This window comes from Verticillium dahliae, genomic scaffold (assembly GCF_000150675.1).
Source record: "Verticillium dahliae VdLs.17 supercont1.1 genomic scaffold, whole genome shotgun sequence".
NCBI classification, from domain to species: domain Eukaryota; kingdom Fungi; phylum Ascomycota; class Sordariomycetes; order Glomerellales; family Plectosphaerellaceae; genus Verticillium; species Verticillium dahliae.
The window spans coordinates 191,016-218,048 of NW_009276921.1; the positions used below are offsets into that span (position 1 = coordinate 191,016).

The 27,033-nt window shown below is 58.6% G+C and overlaps 9 protein-coding genes across 9 annotated transcripts in view; all 9 read left to right on the forward strand.

Moving 5' to 3' along the window:
- Positions 1-363: 363 nt before the first annotated feature.
- Positions 364-1,098, forward strand: VDAG_00055 (uncharacterized protein; the record flags this gene model as incomplete). The annotated part of the gene is made up of 1 exon (XM_009651432.1): positions 364-1,098. The coding sequence occupies one exon, from the start codon at positions 364-366 to the stop codon at positions 1,096-1,098; it is 735 nt and encodes a 244-aa protein (XP_009649727.1).
- A 349-nt stretch (positions 1,099-1,447) lies between these two features.
- VDAG_00056 (mitochondrial inheritance component MDM10) lies at positions 1,448-2,941 on the forward strand (the record flags this gene model as incomplete). The annotated part of the gene is made up of 2 exons (XM_009651433.1): positions 1,448-1,532; positions 1,590-2,941. The coding sequence occupies 2 exons, from the start codon at positions 1,448-1,450 to the stop codon at positions 2,939-2,941; spliced, it is 1,437 nt and encodes a 478-aa protein (XP_009649728.1).
- A 1,283-nt stretch (positions 2,942-4,224) lies between these two features.
- Positions 4,225-5,659, forward strand: VDAG_00057 (zinc-regulated transporter 1; the record flags this gene model as incomplete). Its single annotated transcript, XM_009651434.1, has 1 exon — positions 4,225-5,659. The coding sequence occupies exon 1, from the start codon at positions 4,610-4,612 to the stop codon at positions 5,657-5,659; it is 1,050 nt and encodes a 349-aa protein (XP_009649729.1). The 5' UTR covers positions 4,225-4,609.
- A 527-nt stretch (positions 5,660-6,186) lies between these two features.
- Positions 6,187-7,117, forward strand: VDAG_00058 (40S ribosomal protein S19; the record flags this gene model as incomplete). The annotated part of the gene is made up of 4 exons (XM_009651435.1): positions 6,187-6,219; positions 6,556-6,619; positions 6,690-6,995; positions 7,062-7,117. 4 exons carry the CDS (start codon positions 6,187-6,189, stop codon positions 7,115-7,117), a joined length of 459 nt encoding a protein of 152 aa, XP_009649730.1.
- Positions 7,118-7,785: 668 nt separating this feature from the next.
- VDAG_00059 (uncharacterized protein) lies at positions 7,786-10,712 on the forward strand (the record flags this gene model as incomplete). Its single annotated transcript, XM_009651436.1, has 6 exons — positions 7,786-7,803; positions 7,861-9,078; positions 9,243-9,393; positions 9,564-9,803; positions 10,264-10,607; positions 10,671-10,712. 6 exons carry the CDS (start codon positions 7,786-7,788, stop codon positions 10,710-10,712), a joined length of 2,013 nt encoding a protein of 670 aa, XP_009649731.1.
- Positions 10,713-10,933: 221 nt separating this feature from the next.
- VDAG_00060 (uncharacterized protein) lies at positions 10,934-12,417 on the forward strand (the record flags this gene model as incomplete). Its single annotated transcript, XM_009651437.1, has 2 exons — positions 10,934-11,090; positions 11,177-12,417. 2 exons carry the CDS (start codon positions 10,934-10,936, stop codon positions 12,415-12,417), a joined length of 1,398 nt encoding a protein of 465 aa, XP_009649732.1.
- A 3,464-nt stretch (positions 12,418-15,881) lies between these two features.
- On the forward strand, positions 15,882-19,451 carry VDAG_00061 (uncharacterized protein; the record flags this gene model as incomplete). Its single annotated transcript, XM_009651438.1, has 6 exons — positions 15,882-16,364; positions 16,428-16,453; positions 16,567-16,611; positions 16,673-17,912; positions 17,977-18,096; positions 18,158-19,451. The coding sequence occupies 6 exons, from the start codon at positions 15,882-15,884 to the stop codon at positions 19,235-19,237; spliced, it is 2,994 nt and encodes a 997-aa protein (XP_009649733.1). The 3' UTR covers positions 19,238-19,451.
- A 2,774-nt stretch (positions 19,452-22,225) lies between these two features.
- Positions 22,226-24,734, forward strand: VDAG_00062 (uncharacterized protein; the record flags this gene model as incomplete). Its single annotated transcript, XM_009651439.1, has 2 exons — positions 22,226-22,462; positions 22,577-24,734. The coding sequence occupies 2 exons, from the start codon at positions 22,226-22,228 to the stop codon at positions 24,332-24,334; spliced, it is 1,995 nt and encodes a 664-aa protein (XP_009649734.1). The 3' UTR covers positions 24,335-24,734.
- A 1,724-nt stretch (positions 24,735-26,458) lies between these two features.
- Positions 26,459-27,033, forward strand: part of VDAG_00063 (pectate lyase) — a gene marked incomplete at both ends in the record, with an annotated part of 1,642 nt that continues 1,067 nt past the window's right edge. Inside the window, 2 exons of the mRNA XM_009651440.1 lie at positions 26,459-26,544; positions 26,622-26,956. Coding sequence (XP_009649735.1) covers positions 26,459-26,544; positions 26,622-26,956 — 421 coding nt within the window. The remainder of the gene's footprint in view (positions 26,545-26,621; positions 26,957-27,033) is intronic.

Here is a 27,033-nt window from a genome sequence, read left to right on the forward strand (position 1 = left end):
GCATCCATCGCAACCTTCACAGCCCTGCCAAGACGGATCCTACCGGCTTTCGGCCACACCACAGAGCCAAGCAAATGCTGACATTCGTGACCTACCGCCAAGGGAGTCAGCCAGTATAACGGCCAATTGCGAGATGGTATCACGCTCAAGACCTGCCACTCGCGAGCACCGCCGCACCTTGGCCATTGGCGACGAACCGAACATGGACAACTGCGTCGTCATCTCGTCAGTCGGCGCACAAGTGTCGCTGTGCCCCCATGCCCGCTGATCATGTGAGGCCCAACCTACTGCTACTCGGAAAGACACACCACAAGCATCTCGTAGAACGCATCCAGCAATTGAAACAAAAAGACAACAGTCAACATGGCCATCGGACCCATCAAAGCATACTTTCTAGCCGTGATCGGCATGACCCTCTCCAATATGGCCGAGACGTTGGAGCCCGCCTGCGGTGCCAGTCTCGGTGTCGCAGCGGCCGAAGCCCGAGTCCCGAGCATGAACCAGATGCCCATCAGAGGCGACGCTGCGCATCAGCAAGACGAAGCCGAAGAGCCGATGCACAAGCCCCACGACGACCGGCAGCAGCAGCAGCCTTTGTACACGTCAGAAACGCCTGCCGGCGAGCGAGAGCCGGCCGACAAGCCCGTCGGCCGCGGCGGCATGCATCACCTCCGCATGAGGGCCGAAAAGGTGGCCTGCGAGACCGAGTCGCAGTGGGCTCGGCTGCTGCGCGATGTGTGCTCTCTGCTCCGCGACCTGTCGAGCATGGTCTGCCCTCTCATGCCCTCCAAGGCTTTTGTGAGGACGATCGGAATACTCTACCTCATCGCGCGAACGCCCGAGGCCATGGCCATGTTTCTGTCGTACCTGGCCGTCGTCATGGTCGAGCGACGGTTGCTGTTCGACTTTCAGGGACGCTACCTAGGTATGGAGCAGGCGCACCGCCGGGCCAAGGTTGTCTTGGATCTGCAGAGTAGAATGGAGACGGCGGAGAAGGAGGCAAAGGAGAGCCAGGAGAAGGTCAGGATCTTGGAGATGAAGCTAGACCGGTTGTATGCGAGAGACCCAGCCAGCAAGGCGGCACCCAGCGGGCTGTGACAGCAAGGCGCGGACAGCAACATAGACCAAACACAGTAATGAAGCCCCTCACCGTTCCTTTATTGATAATGGACTTGAGATGCGATGAGGTGTAGCAAAGTGGTGAGGATGGCGTGTGGAGAGAAACGTTGTACCACCCGAGGAAACGCTGGCTTAGTCATCTCGATGCTACCTGGCTCACCTCCGAGGCCCAGCGCCGCCATCGCGATCGACGATCGCTGGGGACACCAGATTTCAAGCTCCAACACACACCGACACGCGACACCAATGACTTGCCCACGATAGCAGGAGGAGGATTGACGGAACCACCGAAGCCGGCATTCAGCGACGGCCCAAGATGCGGGAGTTTATGGACTACGTGCGCGGTGCGTTCTACGAGGCGACAGGCTGGAATCGAGAGAGCTCCTACTCGTCTCTGAACTCGACCGCTGACGGTATGACCCCTCCTCTCCCCCTCGATCATGTCACGGCTGACAGGCTCTTGTCTGCAGCTCTCCTCAACTTTGAGACGCCTCTCGGCCTCCGATTGACCCTCTCATCTCTCGCGTCGCCCAACTTTGCCACGTCCTACCAGCTAGGCTCGGTCGGTGTCGTCGACGGCTCCATCTCCTATCTCTACTCCTCGGTGCCCCTCCGCGCCTACCTCACCCCGCAATCCGAACGCCTCCCCCTCTCGACCCTCTTCCAGTCCTACAAGCCGCTACCGGCGCTTCCGCAGCGCGTCAGCCCCGACGACCTCGAGCCCTTTGACCTCACGAGCCCCGCCGCCGCCTCTCTCTACTATGGCCGGCTCTACCTGCCGCAGTCTCTCCTCGAGGCCCTCGTCATCAAGCGCATCTCGCCCGCGCTGCAGCTCCAGCTCAGCGCCGTCTCGGGCCACTACCTGCGCAGCGGCGGCACGCTGCTCGGCCTGGCGCACTACGACGTCGGCCGGTACGCCGTCGAGGGCCTCGCCTCCTCCGACGGCGGCCTTCTCGGCCTGCGCGGCATCTACAACTTTGGCGGCGATGCCGAAGAGACGGATGCCGGCGGGCACCTCCACGCAGTCACAAGCACAAACACGCCGGCGACCGGCAGCAGCAGCAGCAGCGGCGGCGGCGGCGGCAGTAGCTGCAGCAAGGACGACGCGGCGCGCGAGCGCATCTACGGACGCTTCAGCACGGGAGGCGAGATCTACTACGGCACGCTCAACAAGTCGGGCGGCATGTCGGTCGGGGCGCGGTTCGCGACGCTGCCGTCGCACCAGGGCACGCCGCTGACGACGACGCTGACGATCAACCCGCTCATGGGCAACATCAGCGCGACGTACGCCGTCATGGCGGGGCGGCACTGCAGCGTGGCAACGCGGTTCGGGTTCAACGTGTACAGCTACGAGAGCGACTGGGCCGTCGGCCTCGAGCTGTGGCGCAAGCGAGTCGTGCGCGCCGCCATGGACCCGGCGCTGTCGGCCGAGCGCCTCGTCCGCGAGAGGAGCTTCCGGGCCAAGATGGAGTGGAGGGCGGACGACCCGCTATTGCCGCCCGAGCCGGTGCTCGTGCCCGTTGCCAAGCCCGCGAGGGACGGGCCGCGGGAGAGGAGTTTCGAGGCCAAGCTCGCGTGGCGGCTTGACGACGACGATCCCAACAACAACCATGACGGCAGCAAATGGGGTACAAAGACGACACCGCAGGATGACGAGTACACGGGGGTCATCAAGGCGCGACTCGACCAGAATCTGCGGATAGGCATCCTCTGGGAGGGGCGGGCCAAGTCGCTGCTGTTCAGCCTGGGCAGCGGCATCGACCTGCGGAGCTTGGACTCGCCGTTCCGCACGGTGGGGGCCGAGATTCAGTTCTCATCATGAGGGCTCGTGTACATTCCGCCCGCATGGCCTGCCGCCCGCATGGCATAGCAGGCCATGCGTGCCTGGAATATCCGCGGACAAAAGATTTGAAGGAGAAGAAGAAAAGGAAGCATGGAAAAAGCATCCAACGGCGCCAGGGTGTCTATTTTGGTTGAACGGAAGGCTGCCTCGGCTGTACAGTACCACGATGTTACGACGCATAATCTGCTCAAATGGAATATCTCGGCGTGTCTCACACGTGCCTGGTGATGGAATGGGGCGAGGGAGAGACGGAGGGCAAGACATGGGCCTGTGACAAGTCGCTGAACAAAGCTGACATGGCCGAAAAACTGCTTGGTGTGTCTAGTTGAATGACTAGGCGCCTTCGAGGGCTGTTCATACCATGTACACACATTGAAAAGTCAAAAAGTAGTTTCATCCACACCGAGGTACCTAGGTAGCAAGACTACCTGAGCAGGTAGCAAGACTACCTGAGCCCCTAGGTACGTAGTGGCATGGGCTGCTATGCTACGCTCTGCTGTTCGTGGGGCTCCACTGAGAACCTGGATGGCCAGCGACGCGTACCATGGACTGCAGAGCACAGCAGAAGCCAGAAAACCAGCCAAATCACTCGTCGGATGGTGCCGCTTTGCCGGGTCCTCTGCCCTGCAGTCTCCCCTCACAAGTGCCACCTTGAAGTCTTGGTATTCTTCGTTTCGAGGTGCTCCTGCTTGGCGCGGCCGGAAAGGGCAATTGACTGTGCATGCAACTGAACGACACAGCAAGATCGTGCCTCGACGGGCACGGCTCAGACGAGCATGATAACAAGCAGTGAGTCGCCAGGCGCACCGCTGTGAACTAAAACAAGCTTATCTTGGCCAACCCAAGCGACCGAACCAAGCAACACCACCAATTCGCGCATACTGGACACGCCGGACTCGCTGGACTCGCTGCTCAAACGGCGCTACACAGGGCCTACAGGGGCCCCTTCAGGCTTCAGGCTCCAGGCTCCAGGCTTCAGGCTCCAGGCTCCAGGCTTCAGGCTCAGGGCCTCGCGCTAGACCCAGTCTGCGTCCACCACCCGTGCCGTGGAGCCGAGTCGCCAGTGCCGGACGCCCCGACCACCCTACTCATTCTTCGGCCCAGAGAGAAAAAAGCTGTAACGAGTTGAAAGAACGGCACCGCCCTAGCCGTTCTGGCCATCCGGGTTCTCACCAGCTCCAACCCGCATGGGAGTACAAGAGTTGCCGCCCCGGTGCCAAGTTGACGGGTCTTGGCATTTCCAACGCAGATAGACATCAATTGACGCTTCAACCGATCAGTCTGACGAAAGAACGAAAGGACGAAAGAATCGTGTCGTCGGCAAAGGCCTGCATGCAGAATTGACTTTTTGTCGGATCTTGTTGCGCACTCGGAAGGGAACTTCACTGCCACAGGAGAGGAGAGAAGAGAAATCTGCTGTTTCAAACCCGCCTTTTCTTGGGTATTGCTGCCACTGCCCCTTTGCGCCTGCTGCATTCCTTCCTGGTCGCTTCCTCGCCTCAGAACTCTTGGTATATTCTTCTTGTTCCTGCTGGTCCGCAGCAAAACGTCGACGACAAAGCCATTCTCGCAACTCGAGCGCCAAGCATCACCACCAAGTATCAATCATCACAGCACGACGACCGCCCGCCACAAACACCGCCCGCCATGCAGCCCGCCCTACACCTCCAACGTCGCGATGGTGACTGCGACGGAAGCCCTGCCGAGACGTCCAACATGGGCCTCCGCATTGCCTCTGTCTTCATCCTCCTCGTCGCATCCTCTCTCGGCGCCTTGATCCCCATTGCCATCCACCGCAGCTCCCACGTCAAGGCCCCGCCCCTCCTCTTCTTCGTCCTCAAGTTCATCGGTACCGGCGTTATCATCGCCACCGCCTGGATGCATCTTCTCGCCCCTGCGGCTGAGCAGCTCGGCGACCCCTGTCTCGTCGACCGTCTTGGCGAGTACGACTGGGCCTTCTTCATCGGCCTCATGACCGTCCTCGCCATGTTCCTCGCCGAGCTGCTCGCCACCCACTTTGGCAAGTGCTACGTTACCGAGGCCGAATCTATGGCGCTTGAGTCGGCCGTCGTCGCCGCATCGTCGCCCAAGGGAGAGGGACCCTACTCCGACGACGGCGACACCTCCGACCCCACCGTGCCCCGCGGCAGCCTCGCTCTGCACGGCGACCGCGAGGCCGACGCTCACCTCGCTAACCACGACCGCGACCACCCGGCCCTCGCCGGCCAGCTGACGGCCATCCTGATCCTCGAGTTTGGTGTCATCTTCCACAGCATCTTCATCGGCCTCGTCCTTGCCACGACCGACGACCTCGTCATCCTCCTCATCGTCCTCGTCTTCCACCAGTTCATGGAGGGTCTCGGTCTCGGCTCCCGCCTCGCCATCGCCAGCTGGCCCGGCGGCCGCTGGTGGCTGCCGTACTTCCTCGCCGGCTGCTACGGTCTCGCCACGCCTGTTGGCATCGCCGCCGGCCTCGGTGCCAAGCCCACAAACGCCGCGGACCAGACCCTGACGAACGGCGTCTTTGACGCCATCAGCGCTGGCATTCTCATGTACACTGGTCTCGTCGAGTTGCTGGCGCACGAGTTTATGCTGAACCCGCAGATGAGGAGGTCGGGACTCGGGAAGCAGCTGGGTGCCTTTTTCTGCATCATTTTCGGTGCCGGTATCATGGCGCTGCTGGCCAAGTGGGCTTAGATTGGAATTGTCTCAAGGGGAAGACGTTGGGAATAGAATGTCAGGGCTAGTGGGGGGTATTCGTAGATTACATACTTAATAAGCGGTTCGAAGAAGCGATTCTGACACTTTGTCTCACGATAAGCTGTGGTATACAGTGAACATTTTTCATCGGAGTCGACCAAACTCTTGATATCATTGAGCATGAGTTCCAGCCAGATGAGCTGAGCGGCAAGGCTCTCATGATGACCGACATCGTCCATGGTGGAGTGAGGTGCTGCCCCCACCCAAAACAAGCCACACCACCGGCCCACTTAAACGAAAGGTACAGCCTGGCCCGTGCATCACCATCCACGCCCCGCCAGAGAGGAAAGTCACGTGCGGACCTCGTATCAGAGGGCAAACCCTACCCTCCCGCCAAGACTTCGCAAGTGGCACGAAAAATCCAACGACTGCTCGACCGCCTGATTGCCGAATCTTCACATCGCCAGACGACCTCACTAACCCACCACCAAACCACCCCTCACCCCCCCGACAATACCTTCAAAATGGCCGGCGGCGTTACCGTTCGCGATGTCGATGTAGGTCAACACCCTTCCGATTGAAGTCTTTCCGCCAGGAAATAGCTCCGACCACTCCACCAAACCGAACCGAGTTGCCGCCCGACGATATTCGAAACCAAAGAAAATATCCCGACTACGATCGCGACCCGCACTCCAACCCGACATCAACATGGGACTCGAACACACCTTCTTTCCCTAGATGGGCCGGCGCAGGGCGCGCATCGCGGGATATCGAACGGCGTGCAACGAGGATTCGGAATGGAACACTACACAGGAATCGAGCAGGCGCGAGGGGGTCGCAAGACCTCTGACGACGGAATCATTGCTAATTGGTGTTCCTTTTCTCCCGAATAGGCGCAGAAGTTCATCACTGCCTACGCGGCTTTCCTGAAGCGTCAGGGCAAGCTCCCCATTCCCGGTATGTATTCACTTCAGACCTTGGTCTCTTGAAGCAGAGGGGCGGCATTGGACTAACGGAACAATTGCAGGCTGGGTTGATATCGTCAAGACCGGTCCCGCCAAGGAGCTCCCTCCCCAGGACATTGACTGGTTCTACGTCCGCGCTGCCGCCGTCGCCCGCCACGTCTATCTCCGCAAGACCGTCGGTGTCGGCCGTCTCCGCAAGCTCCACGGCTCTGCCAAGAACCGTGGTGTCCGTCCTTCGCACCACTTCGACGCCTCCGGCTCCGTCGACCGCAAGGTCCTCCAGGCCCTCGAGAAGATTGGCGTCGTTGAGCACGACGAGGAGAAGGGCGGCCGCCGCGTCACCCAGTCCGGCCAGCGTGATCTTGACCGTACGTTGATCCCCCGACGCAAGACCAAAAGGGTCGTCTTTTTTTGCATGTGCTAATGAGTAATAGGTATCGCCCAGACCACCGCTGAGGCTGACGAGGAGGACGAGGAGGATGACGAGTAAATACCCCCATGACCTGCGCAAAAGCTCGGTTCCGGTTCGGTTATCATGGCAACGGTGGCATTGGCTTAGGCGTTGAAAAGGATTCACTTCATTGAGGAATTTTGCACCCCAATACAACGTCCCGTATGCTCGTCGCTCGCTTGACCTGATGTTCGTCGTGTGCATGCCGTAGTGATTGCGCGGCTTCTCGGCGCGTCATGCATGCCGTGGGCATAGGCCTCTAGGCGTGGGCGACGTTGATCTTGATGGCGCTGCATTTTACGCAACTCGCAACTGGGGCGTGGAAGGCGCCCAATCATTTCTTACTGATTCATTCATTGCGACTCCCGGCGCTTGCCTCCTATCTAGCGCTTTCCCTAATAACCTTCGAGTCTGCCGATAGAAGCGCCAACCTGTGCCAGCGATAACTCTTTAACCTCTTACAGCAATGGCAAGAACAACAACAGCAGTAGAGAGTTCTAGTCGCAATATCTGGCAACTTTCCAGTGCTCAATCCGACCATCTTTCTGTATCCTGCATCTACGCTGCGTTACAGATCTCTTCATTACTCGCCAAGACTGTTCTTCACCTCAGAGCATCACCGTCCTCAAGCCTTGAAACTGCACTGTTTGGGGTGCTTCTGAAGGCAACACGACTTTGTGTCTCGAGTCATCGCGAACCTGCCCATCATGTCAGAAACAAGCAGGGTATGTTCATTGCAGCGTTAACTCAACTCATCTTGATGGTGCTTACTCGCTATGCAGAGTATGCCAGAGAGCAGCCACTTTTTCGAATCACCCTCCCCCTCAACACGAGTCATGAGCGTTCATGACAAGCGCTCCGACGACTCCAAGCTACAAAAAGGAGTCTACTTCCTCAAGGTTGGGGTCGGGCCCGGAAAGTACATGTGCAAGATCCTGGAAGAGCGTTCAACGGTTGAGATTGCGGACCCAACAGCGGACAGAGCGGTTGTTTTTCAGAACGTCACCATTGGCATCTTATCGGTGACTGTCAACGGACAGGTGCACATTCTCAAATGCGCAACAAGCAGCAACAGGCTGGTACCTGGCGACGATGCCAATGAGAAAAATATGCTGTACAAACCCATCTGGGTCGACCGGGTCAAGAACATGGCAACAGTGTTGGACCTGAATATCGGAGCTCCCTATGATTCCCACGGACAGAAAAACGCGGGCCCCGAGTGTCACGGAAACTGGCACGCCTCGCACGTCGAGAAAAAACTGGCCGTGCTGGCTGTCCACATGGCTCGCGAGTTTCTAGGGCTCAAGTGGAAAAACCAGCTGGATGCCGGCGACTTGCTCGAGCTCAAGGAGGCCGTCCGCGCCAACGACGGGCTTTCGTCCTACCAGATTCAGCTGCAGCGTGCCGCGTGCGCGCTCTGCGTGCAGTTTGTGGGACGGCTGAGCTTCGCAAGCGGCATCAAGATGGCCATTCACGCCCGGCCGGGTCTCAAGACTGAACCGGATCCGACGCTCAGGTTGCTCGCGACATGGGATCCTGCAGAGCAAGCAGCAGCAGGAAACGCCGCGTCTCGCATCCGCGATGGCCCGCGAAGTCTGGAATGGAGAAAGGTTGATCAAGAATTCAAAAAATATCTTGACAGCAAACAGGAGCCGACGCAGACGATCACTGCCGAGCAGCCGCCGACTTTGATGCATGTTGAAAGCGACGCCGACATCTACGACGCAACCCCTCCCCCTCCTTCCAAAAAATCCGTGCAGAGCTTCTTGGATACCGTTCAACCTTTTGCCAAATCCCCAATGGACACGATGGCAATGACTGAGATGGAGCCCCTTTTTAAAAAGAACGTCAGTGGTCCTCTGGGGATTGGCATCACCAAGTCCAAAGAGCAAGCTAAGCGCCGGGGCCAACCGCTGGATCCTCGACACGTTGTCAAACCGCTGCCCGCGACGCCGGTGCTTGACCCGCCTTCGATGTTCTTGCCAAGTCACGATCGGACTGTATTGTCGATGTCCTTGGATCAAGGTTCAACAAACTGCCCTGGAGAAGATCATGATGGCACGTCGGGTTCATTTCCCTTTTCTTTTTGGAGTGAGCTGACGGAAGCGAACAGTCCTGGCCAACCGCCTTTCGAACAGTCGACGTGACATGGAACATCTGAGAGCCCGGCTTCGCCACAGAAGACTGCTTCGGCCTTCACGTGTACAGTCAAGACATCGCTCTCATCAGGCGAACGGTCACCCCGAGTCAGCCTCTTAAGGTGTCTCGGCAGTTCCCACTTACCCGCAAGGACCATCTGGGCGGGAAGGCTTGTTGTATGTTTGAAATTGATTTTTGTTTCTGATGTCAGCAGGGGTATTAGCTGTTGTACGAAAGGCGTCAGCAGTTATGGCCTCATCGGCCGAGTATGGACGAGGGAGCTCGGCGTGGAGGCGTGGAGAGGATTCGGCCACGTTAGGCAATGACTTGCCGACCAAGGTTTGAGCTTTCAAGGGCCACTCGCATTGGAGCAAGCTTGGTATGAGTCGCCAGTTTGACGCATCTTGGGGCATGTTTGAGGCTAACCAGGAGCAAGAATACAGAGAGGCCGATTGCTACCTTTACCCTTGCGCTCATGTGAATGCCAAGCCATCACGGCCCGGCTTCGCTCCACGCTCAGATGCGCCAGACACTTTGACAGAGTTTCGTCAGCTGCTCGTTGAAAGCCTTGCCAAGAACGTTACAGGTAGGCTGAAGTGACCAAGACAGGAAAATCGAGAGATTGCCTGTAGTGATGATTGAACAGCTGGGCATACCACGGCTCTGGGATTGTAGAAGACGTGCCCCAAAAGTCACGAGGTTGCCAATTGGAGAAGCCAGCGTTGCACTGCATCAGGTTTCCCTTGCTGCATGGGTATAATTAGCATCGCATTATGCCGATCTACCGTGCTCTTATTGCGTGTTGCACCGAACTCTTTTCATCATCCGCTTGGCAAGGCGGCGTCTCCGTACAGCATTCCTGACGTCTCGCATTCTCCATGTCATTAAGGTATGAACTAACTTCGTGCTACATCGCACCCTCTCCGCACCCTCACATGCAAGGGCGGGACTGAGATCGCATAACGTGGGCGGCGGCGACGCTGCAGCGTACGTTTACCCCTGAATTGGAGACAGGGTTAGCCTGTCAATGACTTTGACCACGATAGGTCAACTCACCCACATTGCCACGGGACAACCGTCAATTCGGATCACCAACTGGGCCAAGCGTAGGGCTACCGGCGCGCCTAGACAAGACGAACAAGATGACGGACGGAGTACGGGGACGCATGACACCCCCCATCTTAGCGAGTCAGTCCCCAGAAGACATCTCCGGATACACCTTTCTGTCAACCTGGATCGTGACACCAATCGCAGCCTTGAGACAATCAGCAAGTCAGTCTCACGTCAATGCGCTTTCCTGATCGATCTCGGCGATGGGGGCCTCAACGGGCTTGGCCAGCCCAAAACAGGTTGCGCTGTTGCGATGCCTACGGCACTGCCCATCTGCCGGGTTCGTTCGAGCTGCCGCGAGTCAAGTTGAAACTCTTGCCTGTTAAATACCCATGCTTAATAGTCACAAAAACCCTTCGACGCCGGACCGGGTAGCAGAGCGTGAGATTGATCAAGGGCATCAAACCCGCAAGGTCCCTGTCAACTCGAAAGCCGCGCCTCGCGGAGCGCCGGCCAGTCCTTGCACCCCGCGAGACAACAGAGACCCACGATGTAAAGTCTCGGCCATTATAACTGCGTGACTGTCCCTCAGCGGCTGTGCGCGCCTTCCAGGACCATGGAACCGGACACCGTATCGGTGGTAGCGACCTTTGCTGTCATGTCACGATGGCCGCCAACTTTGACAAAGTGATCGCGTCCGCCACGCTGGCGGGCAGCCTCCTCTCTTGCGTCGCGACGACATGCGTGCTGACTTCGTTCGCCATCTACCGTCACCAGATGCGCAGCTTTCGGCATGCCCTCGTCTTGAACCTTTCGGTAGCGGGTACGTGTAACCAATTTTTGCCAGCTCTGGGCGCCCATGGCTGGAGCCTCGTCTTCTCTTCTCACGTCACTGACTGCGGCGTACAGAGTTCATCAACTCGCTCAACAATACGGTCTCGGGCTTTATATACATGCGCACGAGGGGCCTCCAGCCCGGCGCCGCCTGCACCGTCAACGGCTTCGTGGGCCAGCTCTCGGTGCAGGCCGCCGACTTTTCCATCCTCGCCATCGCGCTCGTCACGCTCCTCACCGTCACGGGAACAGTGTACATGCCCAAGGCGTCGCTCGCGCGCAAGGCCACCATCTGCGGCGCCGTCTGGGCGGTTCCCGTGGCGACGAGCGTCACGGCGACGGCCATGGGCCAGATGGCCCCCGTCGGAGGCAACTGGTGCTGGATCTCGGCGGCGCGGCCGGACCTGCGGTACGCGCTGACGCACGGGTGGCGGTTTGCCGTCATCTTCTCGACCATGGCCATCTACGTGTACATCTGGGTATTTCTACGGCGTCATTTTCGGTTCCTGCGCGGGGCGCAGCGCTGGTCGTACGGGACGACGTCGTCTGGCGATGGAGGCTTCTCGTCGGGCCGCGCGAGGAGGGGAACCGGCGTCTCTGACGCGACCACGCGCAGCGATGATGATATGAAAGTGGACAACGATATGAAACTGGACAATCTGATGCGCATTGATACCACTGGTGCCGGAACAACGACGAAGTCCGCGAGGCTGAGCATCAGCGTGCACCAGGTCAAGATGGACGCCGCCGCCGTTGAGGCCAAGGGTGGGATGATGGACTTTGACGATGATGATGACGACGACGCCACGACGCTGGACGAGATGATCCACGGCACACCCGGCAAGACACTCCGACAGCAAAAGTCGTTCCAGGACGACCTCGAGAGAATCACGCCCAAGTCATCGTACCCCGGTGACAACCACGTCTCCATCCCCAGACCGAGCGCCAGCGCCCGCGGCAGCCTTCGCAGGCCCCCCAACGTGCCGGCGAACAGGACGATGCGCAGCACGCTGAGCGAGTTTCCCATCAGGCAAGACTCGCACCAGGTGGAGCGGGAGATCAAGAAGATGATGTTCCTCAACGCGTACCCGATCATGTATGTGCTGCTCTGGATCCCCGGTCTCGTGAACCGGCTGCTGCAGGCGTCAGGGAACGCGCCGGGGCCGAGGACGATGGCGGCGTTGCAGGTGTCGACGCAGTTTGTGGGCTTGGCGAACGCGCTCACATACGGCTTCAACCATCACCTGAGGGACAGGTTGAAGGGGATCTGCTTCACAGGCATAGCCTCGAGAATCAGGGCGAGGTGGAGACGGTGACACGCCACGGTGGTAGCGAATGGAAAGCATTTGTTCAAGAAGAATCATGACCCTGTTGTGACAGATGATGGAATCTCGACCGAGATATTGCGCGTCTGATGAATGGCATGCGAGATTGTTGAGGCTCACATGATGGCTCAGCATGTCGTTGGCTTGGAGTTGATGTTCACCTGGAGCTCCAGAGGGGCTTCAGGCTCACGTGCAGTGGATTCCTACCTGTAGGTACCGTACCTACCTGGGTACCGTACCTACCTAGCTTCAGTGACGCCGTGTCTCTTGGTGGGTTCTGGGTGCCATCTCGGGTCTGGGAAGGTGCCTCGAGATGGCACCTTTCTTGAGCCTCCAGCATGATCACGTGACACCATCAATGACCGAACAGGAAAGACCACCTGGTGCCAAAAATAGCACACGGCTAAGCGCCGCCAAGTGCAGGTCCAAGTGCAAGGGCAAGAGCAGCAGGAGTAGGTATGCAAGAGCTGGCTGTGCCAGTGATGGGCAACTGCCCCCTCCTCAACTGGCAGGCAACTCCGCTCTTTGCCTGCTGCTCTTCATCATCGACCTCACCTTCGCCGCCATCATCGGTGTCAGTCGACTGACCATTGCTGACTCCCTTCATATCCCCAGGGTCGTATGCGCAACATGACGGCCATGTTCTACTTTCTGCATCGCGTGGCGGAGTGCTGACCAGGTTCTCATCCTCCCACTCGCCCATGCCCTCGCCCTCGCCCACGCCCTCGTCTACGCCCATGGTCATTTCTCAGCGGGCAATCGGACCACACCTTCACCGGCAGACCATGTCGGCCTCGATGCGGACGGGAGACCGGGAGCCCTTCGACATGGACCTGGACCTGCATCTCAACTCGGACCCAGCCTCAGGAATCCTTCTCCCGGCATATCGCCCCCAGGTCCTGTCAGGCACGCGAGGCGTCACGGTTCCTGGTGGCCACGACTGGTGGCTGACACTGGTTCATCTGGCCCGTCGCGTGCCGTGCGCTTCACCTTGCTTTCTCAGAACGCCACACCTTCTATTCGGACCCCAAAATTGATGCGGCGTCGGATCTCTGTCTCGATGGATGGGATCTGATATCGTTTTGCCCGGATACTCCGTCATGCCATTTGTTTTCATGATGCTGCCTGTGTCTGAAGGGCACTGGTGCTGTCCTTCGACGAGAGATGTACATGGTGCCATGTACATGTAACCCTCGTGCATCAATTGAGCGAGCTAACCAAACCTTGTGCGTGCAGTGCACTGCAAGTGTACAATCGACAGACATACAGCACAGCACAACGCAGCACCCGCAGAGGGCCGCACAACTGGAGACGGTACCTCGGCCAGAATGATGCAGAGTAAAAATAGGCGACAGAGTCCTCCCCTCCCGCCTCCGTGCGCCCTGCAAGTAGGTACCGCACAGCAGACCACCCAAAAAGGATCGCCCGCCCAATGGAGCGCGGCGTACCTGCGCGCGGCGCACCTGAGCTTGCAAGGCTGCCCCCTGTCGTCTCTCGCCAGGCTGCTGCCCAGGCTGGGAGTCTTCCAGGCAGGCTTGGCAGGCCGTCCTCTGTCTCTCGGCCCCATTGGAGCCCCCATCTCTTTGGCCCCCCTCCTCCCTCCCCCCCCGCCCGTGGTCTGTCCTCTGCGGTTCATCAACCGAAATCAACATGCGCGAACGCCTTACAGACTCCCAGACTGCAGATTACGGACCAGGGGGCTCAGTATTCTTTCCTTTCGTCTTGTTTCGTTTCCCTTGCGACTCATTGCCACCAACCCAACGAGTGCCCCCCTTCTCAACGATGATCAAGCTCGCGGGCGTCTGTTTCTGTTTCTCCCGCGCTATGCGCCTCCCGCGGTTAATACCAGCGCGCGCTCGCGCAAGCACTCCTCTCTCCACGAGTCGTGCGTCGCCTGGCAACCGGCGCTCAAAGGTTGACCGTTGACAGGTTAGACAGAGAACATGGAATGGAGACCTAGAAGGAGCGCGATCCCTGGTCTTATCTTGACTCGACAGATTCTGATCTGGAGTGTCGTCTGCGAAGCATACCGTGTCCAGGCAGCCCGTTGAACAATCGACCCTCCGAACATGTATAGGACAGACATGTACAAGCCATTGAGTGTTGTCTACGATATTGTTGTTCACACGTGAGCCGCTCCCGCCATTCCCGTTGCCAGAGTCCTTATGGCCGAGATCCAGCGACATCGATTCGAGCAAAGCAGAAGGGGAACAGAACAAGTAAGAGGATGAAGAAGCTACAGGGGCCTGCGGCTGGGCTTGGGGCTGCATGCACGTTATCCTGAAATGGCACATTTACGGAGCTTTGCGCTGCGCCTCTCCTCGTCTGACACACCATATACGCACACACGCACACACTCGCCCATTTCCACAGCACATTTTCCACCCTTCTCTTTCGTCCACTGGCGCGCCTGGGCTAATTATGGCACCGGCTCGGTTCGATCCGCTCTAGTCACTATTGCCCGTCGAATGAGCATGGCAACCATGAGCACGAACAAATCTCAGCGTGTGTGTCTGCTGGTTCACCGTTGAGCTCGCGCGCACTCTCTCTCTGTCTCTGTCTCTCTCTCTCTCTCTCGCCAGAGCGACACCAGCTCTGCATCCCGTCCCTGTCCATCAGACCCCCCTCCAGGAAGAATCATGTCAGAGTCGCAACGTGTCCCTCGCTGGTGCCGTCCTATTTCGTCCCTCGCCTCAGAAGGCTGACTTGTACAACCGAGCCTGATGCCTGTCTGCCTACCAATCATGGCCCTACCGCTGATCAGAATACGGGAGAGCCCCGTGGCTGGCCCATCCAAGTGGTCGAAGGAGCACGTACCTGGCGTTTTCGAACCAAGGGTTGCCGCCACCCATGTCTACAGCTGACAGGGGCAAAACCATGACGGGACCGCCTTACAACATGTCCCAAGACCCCTATGTCGTTGACCGTCTCGACTTCTTCCGTCTTCTCTCCCCCCTCCCTTCCAACCATCTCGATGTAGCAGCGCCCCCATCCCGCCTGGCCATCTTGGTAGCCTGAGTGAGTGACCTCTGTTCCATTGCAGATGGGGCATCTTGAGAACCATCTTCCCACTCACACCAACCCCAACGTCCATCACTGTTGGAACCGGCTGTGACGAACCCAAGAACCACACACGCGCTTGCCCCCCTCCCACCCCCGTCTGTCCATCTGCCTTCTTTTGCACCTCCCCCCCTCTCCATACCCCCTGATTCTATTCTACGTCTACGCCCCTCTCACCAACCCCAAACTTTGCTCGTCACCTCATGTCTGCGTCGACGGGGGGTTCATCGCAGTCTACATCCGCATATTCTCTTGTCTGCCGGGGCTGTGTCACTGCTATCTTCGGCTCCGTTACTACCTCTGTGCCTTCACTCCCTGTCTGCTACTAGGCCGTCTTTCTATTTTTCCTTGCTTTCCATTTTCAGAACACACGCACACACACATACACACCCACCATGGCGAGCCTGCAGGACATCATGAACGTAGATGAGGACCATCAGTTCCATCCTCAGACCAATAAGAAGGGCACGGTCCCAGCCTCATCCAATGTCCATCAGCAACCATCTGCGGTATCACCAGACTCAGTCACTGCCAGCCTCAAGTATATACCACCAGCCCAACACCCTCATACCCTCGACGGCCCTCCAGCCATCACACATTCAACTTCATCCACCGGATCACCATCCAACACAAGTCAGCCTGCGGCAGATCGTCGCCCAAGCAACACGAGCGTCGACTCTATGGATCCGACTTTGTATGGTCACGGTCACTCTGGATCATCTGGAAGTCATAACCCCTCGAATACACCAATGCGGCCACTCGCAAATATGTTGCCTGGCGCGGAAGCGTCAGTGAAGCTGACGCCCATCACCGGTCGAGTCAGTCGAGCAAAGAAGGGCGTCCCTGTTCATACATGTGATCAGTGTCGTCCCCCCAAGGTGAGTCGACACGTCTCGCGAGCCATCAATATGTATGAAACCCACAACTGACTTCTCTCCCAGACGTTCACAAGAGCGGAGCATCTGAGGTGAGCTTGCTCCTTCATGTCTTGCAGATTCAACATGTTGACCGAGATTCCAGACGGCATCAGCTAAGCCACGATACACCAAGATATGCTTGCACTATTCCAGGTTGTGATAGAGCTTTCCACCGCAAGGATCTCTTGGACCGACACCAACAGCGGCAGTGAGTTCGATCCTTTTCCATGAAAGCGAAAGAGTCGTCAGTGCGCTGACTCTATATGCAGCGAACTGGACGAAGAGAAGTCACCGAGAAGTCGCAGAACGTCCGCAGGCTCCCTGGATGGAGGTGCTCGTCTCGGGCTGCATCCCTCCGTCATGAGCTACAGCACCCCTTCGACAACACCAAACTTATCCATGACACCAAACATGGCCCCTAACATTTCGGCGTTCCTCGGGAGTCCCGGCAGCGCCAGCAAGTCTATGTCTCCGGGAATGGGTGGTGGCAGTGAGAACTACCCATCTGCATCTGGCAGTCACGGATACAACAATGACTATCAGTTGTCATCGCATTCGCCCCAGCAGTTGCCGCTGCTTCATGACGGAACTGCAAGTGGCTTCAACACACCAGCCTCTATGATTGTACCTACCTTCACCTCTATCGACTACAGCCAGCCCCGCACGAACACGGCGTACTCCCAGCTCTACCTTCAAACCCAGGGCCTCCCGAGTCAGCAGACACCAGCAATGGACGCGCCCCCAGAGCTTTCGCATCCCTACGACACGTCTAACTGGCCCTCCTCTGCCAGTGACAGTCCCTTCTCCACACCCTCTGAGAGGTCTCGTCGCGGTCCGTGGGCTGATGCCCAGCGCTCATCCAGTGTGGACTGGCAGGGCACCAACCTTCTCTCTCCGTATGTCTCACATGAACATTCAAGCCCTTCACCCGGTTTCGACACATTGCCTGCGAGCGGACCCCTCTACTTTCCTTTCTCGCCTTCGCCCCAGCTCGGGTCTGGGCCAGTCTTTGTGCCGTCTCTCGATGCGCCTTTGACCAACTACCCGGATGATCAGACGCTGTTGGACCCCCATCAGCAGCATCTCTTCCCCAACAGTGTTGGTAATCCAGTCCCAGTGCGAGCTCTAGCCCAGGCTCAAAGTTCTGAAATTCTAGTCTCGCCATCGACGGCCCTCCTCTCGGATCGCATGATGAACTCGCTCGCATGCGTGGGGCGCCAGAAGGAGGTGGCTGTCGGCCTCATGGCTGCGCCCATCCTGTCTCCGAGCTCTCTAGCGCCTCCGCCTGCAAGTGCGTACAGGGCGATTCCGTACTACATCGAGGTGTATTGGGATAAGTTCCATCACCTGTTCCCCATTGTTCACAGACGCACATTTGAGGAGGCATTGGAGCAATGCGACCTGCTGCGATGCGCCATGGCTGCCGTGGCCACGCAGTATCTCACCGGCAAGGAGGATCGGATCAGGGGCAATCAACTGCACGAGTATGCGTGGCAGCAAGCCAGAAGGGTAAGCCGGGCCTCGTCGATCGATGGACTAGACGCAAGCATAAAACCTGACTAACGCGTTCCAGTCCCCTCATTGGAGCGTATCGGTGATGCAAGCTATTCTCCTCTGCGAGCTGTTCGCTCGTTTCCGCGGCCGCAAGGCAGCTATTCGCCCGTCCAAGGAGTTCGAAAATGTGTATCAAAGAGTACGTTGCTCCAGTTCGTCTGCCAACGGTCAGCCATACAGGATCTAACGAGCATTCGCAGGTTAATGACCCGTCGGTTATTTTCGCTCCTGTGCCAATGAGTGGCCCTAGCAACGTTAGGTGGCACACGTGGCTCGACATGGAAGCGCGCCGTCGTCTTCTCGGCGCGTGTTTCGTGCTTGACGTACATACATCGGTCTACCAGGAGCAACGGCGCGTGAGAGAGTTTGACATTGCTGCCGAGGGGATCCCGTCCATCCCCCTTACAGGCCATACCAACGAGCTTTGGGAGGCTATGAGCGCGGATGCCTGGTCGGCCATGGTGGCGAACAAGGAAAACATCATGAGCATGCTAACGACGCTCCCAATGATCAACCCGGGCTCTCTGACCGATTGCACGATCCAGACACACTCGCTATTCGACAGGTCCATCATCCTGGCGTCCGAGGCCATCCGCCTCCAGTCTCAGGGTTCGGCAGCACCGAGCGATCCGAGCCGCATGGCGGGGCTGTTCCCGGACTGCCCGGTCGCCAACACGTACCTTGCGCTCCATCACGCGCCGCTACATGACCTCCTGGCGGTTTCGGGCGAGAGCTGGGTGTTCAGCCAAAAGCTGATGGAGGCGTCGTCGTTTGCGGAGCACAAGAAGAGGCTCCGGCAGTGGAGTTCTTCGAGCGAGGCGGCAACATCAGTCATCTTCGCGTGTCGAGCGATGGAGGCCTTCACGGCGCAAGGCAACCGGCGGGACGCGGACGAAGACGACGAGGATGCAGACAACATGGATATCTGGGACACGCAGAGGCCGCGGACGTGGCGGGACGACGTATCAGACTACTGGGGCATGTACGTCTGCGCCCTCATCTGCTGGGCTTTTGGCCACGGTGCCTCGGCCGACGAGATGGAAGACGCGACGATGGTGCGCGAAGGGGCCGGCGAGGCAGCGACGCTGGCCTGGGTGAGGGCGGTTGCTCGCATGGGCGAGAAGGACGTCATGAAGATTCGCAATCTGCAGGACTCGACGAAGGTGGTCGAGCTGGCGAGGTCGTGGCTGGAGGCCGACTGCATTGGGAACCGCAGTCGGTTGTTCGTGGATGCGGTTCGGGTGCTGAGAAAGTTGGAAGAAGGCGTTCAATGGGCGTGATTACGAGAAGGCGGATACAGCACAAGACGGGACTGCAAAGAAGTCGAAAACAGAGCAAGCGAGGGATCTGGTGATGGATGTATTTGTACGGTGCATTGAGGGCGGCCAGCATGCATGGGATGGATAGGGGGTGCACGAAGATACTGGGAAAGAGCTGCTGCATACCTACCTAGGTACATGATGAGTAGACGGACGGGCTACATAAAGTAATCTGCTTCTCGTACACCAAAGTCTTGTGGGTCTGCTTTTCAGCTGCCAGAAGAAGCTCTTATCACTTCGAGATCCCGCGAGGGCAATCAAATGCGTTCCCCCTTTCGTGGAAAACACCAAAATAGAGCGAGGCTGGTGAGGTGCCAATGCCATAACACTGATAGGGACATGATCGGGGCGAGTAGAGAGGGCTGGGCCGGATAGGTGCATGGCGTGCTTTGTCTCTTGCATGATGCACATGTGTCTTGGCTGGTCAGACCGATGTACGTCATGCATGAGGCATGAGGTGAGAAAGGAAGCTGCGCGGCGGGCGGTGACGACGCCGAGGTGAGATTCCTAGGTCTAGCTACCGTACCTACCTACCCAGCTACCTAAGGTAGGTCGCTGGGTACATGTAGGTACCGCGGTACCCAAGCACAAGGTAGGTAGCTCGAAGCTTTGCTGGGGCTTTAGCGCCAGCGTCGGTCAATGTCCACCGCCTGCCGAACGGCACCAGGCCACCCCACGCTCCAGGGCTGTACGGTGCCTACCTAGGTAGGCGAGGCACCTACACTTGCTAAGGTAGCTAGCTACCTTACCTAGGTAGCTGTCTAGGTAGCTCAGGTAGCAGCGTTCGAGGCAAGCGCCCGGCGAGAGGCAGGCGCAAGTCGCAACCCAACCCCCAGCCTTCTGATTTTTTGCTGAGAAGGAGGAAGGGGGACCTGGTCGTCGACTCGTCTCGACTGGCCTTGCCGTGCTTTGTCGAGCTCTGCTTTGTCCCGGGCCTGGAAACGGAACGGACCCATTGGCTTCCCTCGTCGCGCTCACGACCTCCAATCTCTCGTCTCTCATCTCGTCTACCTGATACCTACTGCGACTACCATGTACACTGACCCAACCCGGACCCAAACCAGCCCGCACCAACCTGGAACCGCACCGACTCCCCTCTGATCAAAGTACCCCCCTTAGCACCATCTCACTACATAGGTAGATCGAGACCCCCGAACCCCTCGTGTTCGTGCATTCCGGACCTTCCATCCTACCTACCTACTACCACCACCTCTACCACCTCTATCCATACCTTTGACTCTTTCGACCGACGACGACGCCTTTCTTTGTCTTTTCACCACGAGACATCAATCCTACCCTGCTGCCGCCACCTACTACGTACTTACGTACGGCACACCTCACTCTATCGAACGAGACCCTCGCATCCCTTTATTAGGTAGCCATCCTAGGTAGGCACCAGACCTGGCTCCGGGGCACGCTACCGCTGCCGACAGGCCCAGCTGCCGCCATTTGCGACCAACAAGCTGATCGCCACCCAACCTAGTTGTGGGTAGTGTAGCTAATTTGCCTTGCGGGCCTTACGACATCGATTCCTACCTAGGTACCTCACCTACCTAGGTACTCAGCTCAGCTCACTCAGCGCTCAACGACCGCGACCCCTTCCATCGATTTCTCTCGGACCTTTTTTTCGTACCTTTTCCCCCCCCAACTTGCGACCGCCGCAGGACTCAACGCACGCGCACGTACGAACCAGAAGCATCACCAATTCCAATTCGAATCCTTCGCTCAGAGACCGAGTCGACACTACACAGAGATCAAAATGACTGGTGGTACCTTCAAGTTCACGTGGTATGTTTCACCCTTTGCGCCCCTCCCCCTCCCTCCCTCCCTCCCTCCTCGACCCCCCTCTTCCTCCTGCTCCATTGGTAAGGCCTACTCCGTGGGCAAAGCCTACTCCATTGGCAAGGCGGACGGGCAATTGGAGCTGCTCGTGCGTGCTGGGGGGAAGCTTCGCGCCTGGCACGAAGGTCGACGGGCTTGTGCGCATGCGCGCAAATCACCCAGCGCTGGAATGCCCTTTTGCTCATGCCACATGCACGACGCAAACCTTCGTTTGCCGGCCTCAAACCCAACGGCGCATTGGCTCTCGCGCCCTCCCACCCGAGCCACTGCCTGCCGCCGTCTGAACACGAGCCGACAGCTCGAGCTGGAACCTGGCGCAAATCTGGGCTCGATCGACACACCTGGCTGACCACGCTCTTTTTTCGTACTTGTAGGGGCCATCCCGCCGAAAGAGGTCTATGTCACCGGCACCTTCGACAACTGGACCAAGTCGGAGAAGCTCAGCAAGGTCGGCGACTCCTTCGAGAAGGACGTTACTCTCCCCGACGCTTCCAAGAAGATCTACTACAAGGTACGTTGACTTGCGTCTCCTGTCTGTCGCACCGCTGTTCCTTGCACACGTTGCATCTTGTCATGTCCCCCTCTTCTCCTTACCTCACGCTCGCTCTCCGTTTTCCTGAGCACATCAAAAAAAAAAAAAAAAATCGAGGCACCGAAGCGCCGGGCTGCGATCAAAGGCCCTGTGCGGCGCCAGGAAAACCCGCATGCGGAAGCACAATCGGGTCTCGCCAGCCCCAAGCCACCTGTGTGCATCAGCGCCGTCCAACCCCCCCGTCGCCTGTCGCTTCGCTTGGTTTGGTTTGGTTCGGCCTCCAAACGCCGACTGCAACTTTGGCCCTGCGCCGCTGCGCTCGCTAGCTTCCAGGCGCCGATGCAAAACAGAGCGACAAGCGGGCCCCCGGCGATGCGCTGTCTTTCCATCCCTCTTGTCACGGGACGCAAACTGCTCGTTTTTCCCCAGACTGCTAGGTCAGCCGTCTCTCCCTCGTCCAACGACTGGCAGGCAGGCATCCAGGCACGCAGGGCTAGAAACGCCAGGGCCAGGGGCAGCTTGGCCCGCCTGACTGCTTGCGTCTGATGCGTCTGACCGAACATCCCGGTCCGCTTATGACGCAACCCCTCAATCGGCTCCAACCCTGGGAGATTGCGGCTAGTGTCGAAGCGGTGAGAAGCTCCACGAAGACAAGACAGATCCCAAGGCAACCAGCAAGCGACCACAAACCAAGATTATCCAGGTTCGCCAAATTCTGTGGAGCGACGCAAGGCCCCTGCAGACACCACGCCGTCAACACGAGACCTCTGCATTTAACCCAGCCATTCCGCGCCGCGTCATCCTTACTCGTCGTCTTTCTGGGACTTTGCTTCATTCTGACCTCACTTATTCGGCTGTTCTGCCTTTGATCTCATAACAACCCTTTCAGAACATCCCCCCCCTTTGCTGACCTGAATTTTTCCCAGTTCGTCGTCGACAACAATTGGATCACCGACCACACGGCCCCGCAAGAGCCTGATCACGAAGGAAACGTAAACAACTTCCTGACGCCCGAGCAGATTGTGAAGGAGAACCCCACCGCCGCCATCATGAACACCATCACTCCCGAGTCTACCACGGCCGCCCTGGCCAAGGACGTGCCTCTCGAGAACTCCAAGGCGAGCGAGGAGGAGCCCAAGGCCACCCCCGTCCATGCCATTGGCGGCTTCCCCCAGACGCCCGTCGACGAGCTCGACAAGACCATCAGCGTCAACCCTCTGCCCGCGAGCGATGTGACCAAGCCCCAGCCCAACATTGCTCCCGGCGAGCCTCTCCCCCCTTCCGCCCATGCCGGTGATATTCACTCCCAGGTCACTCTCGACAAGGAGTCGTACGAGAAGAGCGACCGCCTGCCCGGTTTGACCGAGGCAAACTCTACCCTGCCTAGCACCACCGGCGCCGACATTCCCGAGTCCAGCCTGCCCATGCCCGCTGCTGCCATTGCTGCCGGCATTGACACGACCACCATCAACACGGTGACTCCCGAGGCCACCACCGCCGCTCTCGCTGCCAACGTGCCCAAGACCGTCAACGCCGCCGCGCTCGACGCCAAGGTTCCCGAGGCTGTCGTTGAGAGCCAGAAGGCCGCCGGTGTTGACCCCGAGGCCAGCGCTGACCCCAAGGAGGTCATCGACAAGGCTACCGTCGAGGATGAGCTGAAGGAGAAGGTCCCCGAGGCCCCCTCGACGTCCGAGGGCACCGCCGGCTTCGGCACCCAGAAGTCCGAGAACGCCGGCATCGCCGCTACTGCCATCACTGCTGGCGGCATCGCGCTCGCCGCTGCCGTTGCTGCGAAGGACGCCATTATTGGCAAGGCCGAGCCCGCCGCCACTTCGGCCTCTGAGACGGCCACCGACGCCGCCAACCAGGCCTCCGTCGCCGCCGCCGGTGCCGCCACCAACCTCCCTGAGGCTGTCAAGGAGAAGCTTCCTGAGTCGGTCCAGGAAACTATCAAGAGCCAGGCCCGGGAGGATGTCCGTCAGGAGGTCGCCCCCACAGTCCCCAGCGAGGTCAAGGAGTCCATCATCGAGGCCGGCAAGGCCCCCGAGGCTGCCGCCAGCACCTCTGCTGTTCAGGACAAGGCTGCCGTCGAGTCCGAGCTGCTGCAGGAGGTCAAGGCCATTCCCGCCGTCGGCGAGGACAAGTCGAAGACGGAGGAGGTCAAGACTGATTCTGCCGTCGGTGCCGCCCCTGTTCTGGTCACCGAGGAGGTCAAGCAAGACGCTGCTGCCGCCGTTGCCGCACCTGCCGCCATCACACCATCTGCTCCCAAGGTTGACGATGTCCCCGCCGCCAGCAACCCCGCTCTGCACACCGCCCCGACCCCAGTCGTGACCGACGGTCCGTCTACCACGTCGGCTGCCGTCAAGTCCGAACCTGAGTCTGTTGCGCCCGCTACCGAGGCCAAGACTGAGACGGCCGCTGCGGAGGACAAGGCCGAGGAGTCCAAGGCTGTCCCGACGAAGGAGGGCGATATTCTTCCCAACGGCGCCAATGCCGCTGCGCCGGCCGAGCCCGTGAAGCAGACGACACAGGAGTCTCCCGCCACGCCCGCCAAGGCAGAGGCATCTGGCTCGACCACGACGCCCAGCACCAGCAGCCAGAAGGGCACCGAGCAGAAGAAGAAGAACCGCCTCAGCGCCTTCATTGGCAAGCTCAAGAGCAAGGTGCACTCGAAGGATTAGATTGGTTGTGCAGTTTTGTCTCCGGATTGAGGAAAAGCCACCCCTCCTACGTCTTGGCTTGTGCGAACACAAAAACATAACACACTCACACTCTCGCGCATAATTATGCTACGGCTTGGTCATTCGTCGTCTCGTTTTTATGATTCCCCCTGTTTTCTTGATTTCCCGCTTTTCACCGCAAAGAGTTCGAGAGGAGAGGTAGAAGGAGAGGAAGTGGGCAAGGTGGCCAAAGGGCCCAAGGGCCAAAAGGAGGTAACTGTGCGGCTGCGGCCGTACAGGAATTGGAGGAATGGATGGACGAATGGTCATGAGGTTTTCCGACTACAATGTGGGATGCAACATGAGAGGCGGCTTGTCTTCTTCTTTTTTTTTCTCATATACTTAATCGAGGTTGTTTCGCGACTGTTATTGGATGGTGTCTCTGTCTATCTGACGTGCGATACAGGCCGGTGGAGGTCGACAATGTTCTCTCGGTCGCGACTAATGGTCTCACATTTCCTCCGTCTCAAGTTCAAGCGCCGACCAACCCGTTGAGGAACGAATCGATCAATCGGACACAAACATTTTCATCCGAAGACCCAAGGCATGAGCAGCTGGCGAGCTGACAAGTGAGTGATGAATTTACCAAGCTTTGCCTTCGTCTCCTCGCTTTGCCTCATCATGATGATCAATGACAGGAAGGGAGAGATGGGCGGCATGGGCATGACTGACACAACAACATCAGACGGCCGTCCCGTCTTCTGTGTCGCTGCGACGAGTGTTCTTCATGCCCGATATGCGGTCCCCGAGCATGGACCCGTGGTCGTCTTGAAAAACTGGGGAGCCCTGGAAACTAGACTGTCGCCACAAGAGAATAAGAAACACGCACCGAGAGGGAGGGGGAGGGGGGCTTGGTGTATGTGTGTGTGTGTGACTGACCACACCGGCACCAAAAGGATGAAAAAGAATGGTCGGGTAATGGTGCACGCAGGACTGTCTCGGGGAAGACAGAAATTGGTCTGTCCTCGCCACACTTTTGGGCACCACCCCCTCCGACGAAGCTTGGGATCATGAAACGGCGCGCTAGTCAGGATCGATTGCCGCGTGCATGGGCTCTGGCTTGCTTTCCCTTTTCCATCTTCGGGATACGGAGAGATCCCAAGAGAAACAAGAGAAGGCTGGCTGGCTGGCTGGCTGGCTGGCTGGCTGGCAATGAATCTGCCGCCGGGGGCGATCGTGGGAGTCGGCCGTGTGGGGTGCTAGCCAGGTGCTGGTTGTTGGAGGTTGATGAGCATGTGTGTGTGGGGAGGCGTTGCATTGAGACGTTTTGTCGTGTGGTGGGCTACGATCAGAGGACGGGATCTCGGACGACACCGTGCCACCCCTGCGCTGCGCTGCACTGCGTTACCTTTTGATTCACAAGGCCAGATGCCCTGAAAATGCGGTGGAGATGTACGAACGGGGGTCAACGCTGGTCGCGAGATCGAGGTTAATTGCGGCTGTGAGCGATACAATGGCCCCTGCGGCTGGCGGGGAGGGGGGGCAAGAAGGAGCTGCCATCTGGATCTGGATCGACGCATGGCCATGTTGCTGGTTGATGGGATCTGCCCTTCGGGTAGATGATGAGGGGGCTGTGCGGCGCATCGTCTGTCCAGGCATCGCCAGTCTAGGCATCGTCTCTCGTCTATCGGGCATCGCACATGGCGCATCGTCCGTCGTCGGCGTGGGCTGTGGACCTCCCTGGCCGCGGGTTGGTGGGCCATGTTCTTCATGGGCCTGGCCCTTTTCTTTCACGCTCGCAGCATGGCACTCGGGACGCCATGTTCCACGGCATCCTGGCGGCGGTCCTCTATCTCGAACGGGGGCCATCAACGGCGCGTGGCCACAATGGCAGAGCCCTTCGTCGTCTTCACTCTGCAGTGCCAGGCTTGTTGAGCCTTGGGTCGAAGATTGATCTTGTATAAGAAGCATGGCACGTCGCGTCTTGAAGATGTTGGGCCTTGTTCTTCACAGCAACCTCTCTCTCTCCTTTCTCTGTCTCCTCGACATCTTCAACTCCCCTTTCTTTTCTTTTCTCACACTCTTCTCGAGATTGCATCTCGAATCTTCCCACAACTAAGACCTGCCTCGAAGAAAACCGTCAGCATGAAGACTGCCGTTCTCTTCTCCATCTCCGCGCTGAGCGCCTACGTTGTCGCTGCGCAGGCGCCCCTCGACGCCCAATGTGGCGGGTGAGTCTTTCGCAGCCCTCGTCCTCGTGGGAGGGTCTTCCCGCGTTTTGAACCGAGCTGACGACTGGATGCTGCAGATCTGGCTGGACCGGTGAGACCTCGTGCGAAGCCGGGTCGTCCTGCGTGGCCGTCGATGCGTGGTACAGCCACTGTGTGCGTGCCGTTGCTGTGCGGCAAGAAGAGGAGCAGGGGGGTGACGCTGAGGAGAAGAAGGACAAGAAAAAGGACAAGAAGAAGGAGGTGGATGCTGGGCAGGATTCGGGCAGCGGTTCTGGAGACGAGGAGACTGGTGGTGATGCCGGGAATGATGCCGGTGGCGATGCCGGGGGTGATGCCGGGGGTGATGCCGGCGGCGATGCCGGCGGCGAGGAAGCGGGTGGTGATACCGGCAATGATGCTGGTGGTGATACTGGTAGCGACAGCGGCAACGACTCTGGCAGCGACACCGGAAACGACTCTGGCAACGATACTGGCAACGACACCGGAAAC